Raw genomic sequence first — 7,121 nt, 5'->3', positions numbered from 1 at the left:
TAAATTTCTTTATTTTTTAATTTTATTTACTGCACAACATTAAAAGCGCTTCTACAGAAGCAAATAAATATACAAAACTATATAAAGCTTTTGAAAATGGGTATATAATACTTTTTTGAACTTGTTTTTCATTCATAACGATAGTATATGGTATCAAATACACATCATCACAATATTACTTTTTGTGCATCAATTAGACAACCAAATCGTATTCTGAGTGTTTCATTAGATTGTTTTGTGTCGTACGTATTGCTGTAGTTCAGTGTAAATACGTACATAAGCTTAGAAATAATTTTATATACATGAATATATGGTGAGGTTATAGAAGAAAACTGTGTAAGAAAAAATTTATGCTGATGTTTGACATTCCAAAGAACAACAGCAAACTCTTAGCATAATTTACTTATTTCTGTAGAAGCATTTTGGATTTGATGCAGTAAATACGGCACAAAACGAAATATTAAAACGTCGATTTACAGGTCTCTATAGTCGGTATCCAGTACCCTCTTAACAAAACTTCAGCTCCTCTTAAGCCTGTGTCACACTACGGATTTGGATTGAGATTGGATCGCAATTTGCTCCAATCAGAGCTAAGATCATTAAACTTAGGATTAATTTCCTTTCTTCTGATTGGTCAAAAATTTCAATCCAATCTCAATCCCAATCCGTAGTGTGACATAGGCTTAAAGCCACGAATGTTCCGTCTATTATATAAGTCTATGGTTTGCACGCGTGTGTCGCGCGCCCCCGTGGCAAGGAGACACGATGATACGTCGCCGCGTCGAGCGACGGATGTGAAATAAAAATCGTTTCTCGCGCAAGATGTACAGGCGGTACCACTAGTACGACTTTGAGAAAAGACAGAGAGAGAGAGAGAGAGAGAACTATGTGCAGTGTTGTGATGTGTCCGCCAAGTATCGTCAACGGTCAAAAACTCGCTCGTCCGCTCCGTAGATGTCTTTCGGTGAGTTCTCGCTGCGTGCTCACCGCACTTTCTTCGTTTTTTTCCTCACCACCACGTCCGTTCTATGAAATAATTTAAGTACATTCGCACACACACACACACACGTTCGTTTTCCGCCACCACCGTCGCTCGAATCCACGGCAGCGATCGAACCGCGCCGGATTCGGAGAACGTTATTTCACGTTTTTACTCACCACCGTCGGCGAAACAAACAAATCGAACGTTAAGTCAACGCGCGATTGGCGTCGTCGTCCCTTAGTAAAGTCACGCGACACGAGTCTCAGTGACAGTTTTTCCACGCGAGAATCTTCTTTTTCCTTATCTTTTTTTTTTTACGAATGTTTATTATTTAGGAGGACGTTCGAGGGACACGCACATCAGAGATATACTCGATAATAAATCTCCGAATTAGGTGCAGCTTGACGTGAGTGTGTTCGTCCCCGTGAGTGTCCTGTCGCCCACACGCGGGAACACGCCTTTTTCCCCCGCGCGAGAGGAATTTCGCGCGGCGCGATGTTACACAATGATTTTTTTTTCTGTTCGCTCGTTTCGATTGCACCTTCTGCACTTGTGTGTTTGCATCTCGCTCGTGTTGAAAAAAAATATACAGCGCGGAATTTTTTGTGTAATAAGTTAACGTTTAATTGAGTGCCACGCGTTGTTTACACACACGTTGTTTCTCTCTCTCTCTCTCTCTGTCTCTCTGTCTCGGGAGTAATTTTTGACGAAACAGGTTTATTATCTCTGGGTTGTTGTCCGTGTCGCGGATACGCGATATCCGTTCGCGTTTTAAAAGACGGAGAAAAAAAATAGACGAGCAACCGTGTTGCCGACGTTGAAATTCAAACGTAGGTATGTTGAATAAAAAAAAATGAATTGAAACAATTCGAACGATTTATTTTATCCCAAAAAAAACGTTCGTTCGCGCTTGGCTTTGCGGATAAAAATATTTTTTAAATTTTTTAAATTGTCAAAAAAAAAAAAAAAAACCGTATAATTGCTGTGTACAATTTTCGTCGGTGGAATTCCTAAACTCGAAGAAGATAAGCGAGGAATGCAAGCAACAAACCGAACAGACCTGTTTTGTCTATTACCTGTGTATTTGTTTTCTCTTACCTGTAACTGTGTGTTTGAAATACAACACAGGAAGTGCACAACTGAGAGACAGCGCGTTGCAAAAGGACTACACCCTTGTGCGCGTGTGACAATGCTCGTTCGAACTTAGGTTAGAAGAAATTATTTTAACCGCTGCCTCTCTATCGTCTGTGTTTATCTCCGAGAGATCCCGCGACTACGCCTGTACCTCTCCACCTCCACGGTGTCACGATGAGAAACTCGTAGCGAAGGTCCGTTAAACGTCGAGGTAAAATCGTCGATCGATGTCGCGGGTTCGACAAAATCCTCTTTGACACAGTGCGGTGACGAGACTTAGAGGATTTAAATGTGTGTTTTAAAAAGAACCCCAACGCGACTTCCGCAAAGCTTCGTTGACGGGATCGACGAGAGCATTTTTTTTTTTTTTTTTTTTTAACAACAAACTGGTTGTCATTGAGTTTCCGCTCGATTCTGCGATAAACTACAGAAATTTAATGACATATGACACATGGTTTGTTGAGATATAAATTTATGTTTGTTGCGCTGGTGTATAATTAATAGAAGAATAATTAACAGTCTGTCACAAATATTGTCATATATATATATATATATATGGACCGTTTATTTTGAAAGTGGTGTGAGTCCATTTTTGAAAAAAATGAGATATCACGTAATTCACGCTTAATTTAATGTAAATTTTTTATGTATAACTAGTTTACGAAAGAAAATGGACTTAAACCACTTTCAAAATAAACGGTCCATATATTTCTGATTTGAATTTGTGCGAATAGGTTTGTATTTATTACTGGAATTTATTTAATATTATATATATATATATATATTGTTTAGGTGCCGAATGTCTAGAACTCAGCTGGCAAAATGGGCAAGTTGTTGTCAAAGATTTTTGGCAACAAGGAGATGCGTATTCTCATGTTAGGATTGGACGCAGCTGGAAAAACTAGTATCCTTTTATTGTGAACCTGACGCCGCAACTTCTACAGATCTCTTTTTTTTTTTTCTAAATTTTTCTCTCATTTCCTTAATAAAATTATACCAGCAATATTGTATAAACTTAAACTAGGACAGTCTGTGACAACCATACCAACTGTAGGATTCAATGTAGAAACAGTTACCTATAAGAATGTTAAATTTAATGTATGGGTAAGTCTTGCACTGTTGCTGCGTGTGTTTTCTTCGGAACACGTACACGAAGATTTTCCACAAAAAGAGATTTATTAATTGATTTATTTGATCGCGTGTTTGCATATTTGGTTAAACAACGTGTCGTTATATTTAGGACGTAGGTGGTCAAGATAAAATACGTCCGTTATGGCGTCATTATTACACAGGGACGCAAGGACTTATTTTTGTAGTAGATTGCGCGGATCGAGATAGAATTGACGAAGCTCGCCAAGAACTCCATCGAATCATAAATGATAGAGAAATGCGTGATGCGATAATCTTAATTTTTGCTAATAAACAAGATCTTCCTGATGGTAAGTAGAACGCAATATAGATAGGCAATAAATTTTATATTTTGATTTAGCAGATATTTAACCCTCAGTGCTCCGTAGGCTCCTCTGCGGAGCCAAATGTTTTTAGCGTCGGTGTTGGCAATTGTTATTTACAAAATTGTTATTTACAAAAAGAAAGTGCATATGTGTAAAATAAACGTGCCGGAGTTGCTGGCAGGCAGTGGTACAAAAACGTGCGGAGCGCTAAGGGTTAATACGTACACCAAATGTGTAATAGAGAACCCATTAGCGATAGATTTATATAAATTTTTATTCACAATTTATTTGTTTACGCTTATTTCCCTCAGCAATGAAACCGCACGAAATACAAGAGAAATTGGGATTAACTAGGATACGAGATAGAAATTGGTACGTTCAGCCATCATGTGCCACAACGGGAGACGGGCTTTACGAGGGCCTTACGTGGTTAACCAGTAATCATAAATTATGAGCAAATATTTATTTTTCACAAACTAGCTATATATATTATATATTACGGAGAATACACACACACACATTTGCTTTGTATTTTTTCATTTTAATTTATCATGCGGAGGCTCTGTTATAAGACAAACAACAACAACAACAACAACAACAACAGATGACAGTGGTATGATATGACGTGGTCTTTTACACTGGCAAAAGTTGTTGCGGGTGCAAAAGAGAAAACAAAAAAAAGAAAATACAGAAAGAAACAATATAAAGACAAACTGTTAACGGTGTGTTCCAATAATAATATCGCGATACTAGACGAATAGTAATTTATTATTATGTAAACGAGGTACCAAGGAATGTGACTTTTGTTATTTAGCTTATTTATCCTATTTCATGTGGAAGTAAACTATTGAACTATAGAATTACACAAACAACAGGTTCAAACAACATCACTCTCTCTATATATATGTAAAATATTTCACGCGACTTTGCGAAACGGATGAGTTGTACAAGTTTACAAAAAAAAAAAAAAAAAGAAAGAAAGAAAGACAAATATTTACCCTGGTTGATGATATTAACTCACGGATTCACACGCAACATAAAAAGAATTAGCATAATTTTTTTTTATACCTCTCTCATTTGCGCAGGACTTTACTCGGTGTCTGATCCAATTTGTTATTTGAGATAAGAGATAGATTGCGTTTGTCGAGCGAGAAAAAAAGTACCTCACATTTTTAACAAATCATAGTTTAAATTTTTTTTAAGTTCGCAATAATCTTGTTGTCTCCCTAGAATGCTATTTAATTGTGTTTTTTTTTTTTATATAGTATTCTCTAAAAACGCGATATAATAGGTAATGAGCGAATTTACAAGCACCTACATTGAGGCTCTGTACAGCGAGATTATTTTTGTTAGAAGATCACATAATTCTTATTTACTTATATTTTTGTATCAAAAGTAATCCGTTTATTGAGTTAAGTACCAACCATCGTCTTCCAACTCGATGAACAATTTATTTTTTTACGGATTATTCCCGTTGTCCGTTTCGTTCGTCTCCCTCACACGTGTGCATTTTTTTAAAAACAATATTTTTTAATCGAAATGCAATGAAAATCCAACGTGCCGGAGTTCTCCTCAATTACGCACAAGCTGCAGAATTTATAATAGAAAGAGCAACGCGACACAAGAGTTTTGAATTTGTGTAGCCGATTGTTGAGCTCAAAAATCACGAAAACTAAAACAACAAACAAACAAACAAAAAAAGACAAATAGAACAATGTTACAAAGAGCGTAACAGCATTGAATCTGCCAATATTTTTTACCATTTAAGTGAGAGTATTGGATAATAAAAGCATATTAGTATTAGGTCGTTAACGATCGAGACCATAAATCTAAAAACGGCATTTTAACGGATAAGTGTTTCCGTGATTATTTCATTTCTCATAATAGCATAATCCCCCCCCCCCCCATTGCGTAACGTAAGATTTAGCGAAGCATATATTTCGAAGTTTATAAAAAAAAAAGAAAAAAAAACATGGTTCATAGGTAACGTTTTACAAGTGTTCAAAATATTTGTATTAATTGTCAGATTGAGTTGCGAGAGTGAATAATAATGATGAATATATACATCTGTTTACGAACATGATGACACAATCTTGTTTCCAAACATTCCAAACTAGCGCGTTAAGTTGTTGGAGGAATGTTTTATATAGTTAAAAATAATAATCTACAAATCGATTTAACACACACAGAGATTTTTCTAGATGTTGTAAGTTCTCATATACATACACACACACATACGACTTCTTCTCAGCATCCGTACCATTAATATATAAGTATGTCATTTTTAAGAAATACATGAGATGTGAAATTATGAGCGCGCACTGTCTGTGTAAAAAAAATTTATAATCAGGCTTTGGAAGTACCGAGCTAATTTTTTTTAGAACATAGTAGCTACAATTTAATAACACGCTCTATGGCTACGCGTTTGTTTATGTACCAACCTCATCATCATCATCATCATCATCGTAATCTCTGCATTTTTAACAAATGTTTCCAAATAGCGATTATTGTATACTAACTATATAAAAAAAAAATATATATATATATATATATATTCTTTTAAATGCAAATATGATATACATTTGTTACGTTTTACCGTCGGCTTTTATATATATCACAGAGCCATTTTCTCATTTATTAAAATGTAAATGTTATGATGTTGATTGACAAAATTTTATGTGTATATAAAAAAATATGTTTGATATAATTCTAAATGTACTGTTTTTTGCGTCGAGTGTTTTTATGTATTTCGTATATTCGCTAACATACTATAAAAAAAAAAACGGAATATACACCAAATTAACGGATTGTACGCGATAAGAAAAACAAAAAACAAAAAAAAAATGAAGAGAGATTTCACAAGAATTAATACAGAAGATCACACACTCCACTCGAATTTGGATAAAGAGCTCTTTTTTTTTTTTTTTTTTTTTAAGTCGTGTAAGTTCTAAGAGAAGTATAAAATGCCAAACTTTTTTTTATATACGACGAAGATACGTGTTTATTTTTGTCAGATAAGCTATATTACTTTACAACATTTATAACAATAAACCAGAGATAATTGAGAGAACCATAGAGTAGTCGCTTATTAATATCTCAGTCCAAAGCCTGAACCTGAACAAGAAGTTTTTACATCATTAGCGAAAAGTTTTATTGTAAGTTTTTAACTAATTTTTACACATACAGTGTAACAAGAATCTCCTTTGTAATGAATCTCATTAAAGATATCGAGATAAAGAACAAATTTGGAGAAAAAAAAATTTTCTCGCTATCTTTAATAGTTTCAGATAAACTTGTGACACTTTATGCGTGATACCTATATTCTGTATATTTAATAGTGTGATTTAATACAATTTATGTCCGAAGTTCAAAACAATAAATCAATAACAAAAAAAAAGTCCCGATAAATATGAAGTTGCAACAATATTCTAAATTGTGATATATGTAATCTCTCTCTGTAAAAATTCTGTTTACAATTGATTTTTTTTCTATCGTAAGCATTTGTAATAATGCACATGTTTTTGCAGTTTCTCTTTTTTTTTTTTTTTTTT

At 34.5% G+C, this 7,121-nt stretch overlaps 1 protein-coding gene across 5 annotated transcripts; it reads left to right on the top strand.

The window, feature by feature from the left end:
* Positions 1-733: 733 nt before the first annotated feature.
* LOC109860561 (ADP-ribosylation factor 6) lies at positions 734-6,517 on the top strand. 5 transcript variants are annotated; one of them, XM_020439732.1, is made up of 5 exons: positions 734-964; positions 2,909-3,020; positions 3,117-3,220; positions 3,357-3,555; positions 3,882-6,517. In XM_020439732.1, the coding sequence occupies exons 2-5, from the start codon at positions 2,939-2,941 to the stop codon at positions 4,022-4,024; spliced, it is 528 nt and encodes a 175-aa protein (XP_020295321.1). In that variant the 5' UTR covers positions 734-964; positions 2,909-2,938; the 3' UTR covers positions 4,025-6,517. The 5 variants fall into 5 exon arrangements, with proteins under 5 accessions (XP_020295321.1, XP_020295323.1, XP_020295325.1 ...); XM_020439734.1 differs by lacking the exon at positions 734-964 and adding an exon at positions 1,036-1,816; XM_020439736.1 differs by lacking the exon at positions 734-964 and adding an exon at positions 1,913-2,310.
* Positions 6,518-7,121: the final 604 nt, after the last annotated feature.

The sequence above is a fragment of the Pseudomyrmex gracilis genome, unplaced genomic scaffold, assembly GCF_002006095.1.
Source record: "Pseudomyrmex gracilis isolate BER0280 unplaced genomic scaffold, ASM200609v1 scaffold_412, whole genome shotgun sequence".
Lineage (NCBI taxonomy): Eukaryota > Metazoa > Arthropoda > Insecta > Hymenoptera > Formicidae > Pseudomyrmex > Pseudomyrmex gracilis.
Note: the sequence above shows the minus strand (reverse complement) of the source record. Positions and strands in the feature narration are given on the sequence as shown.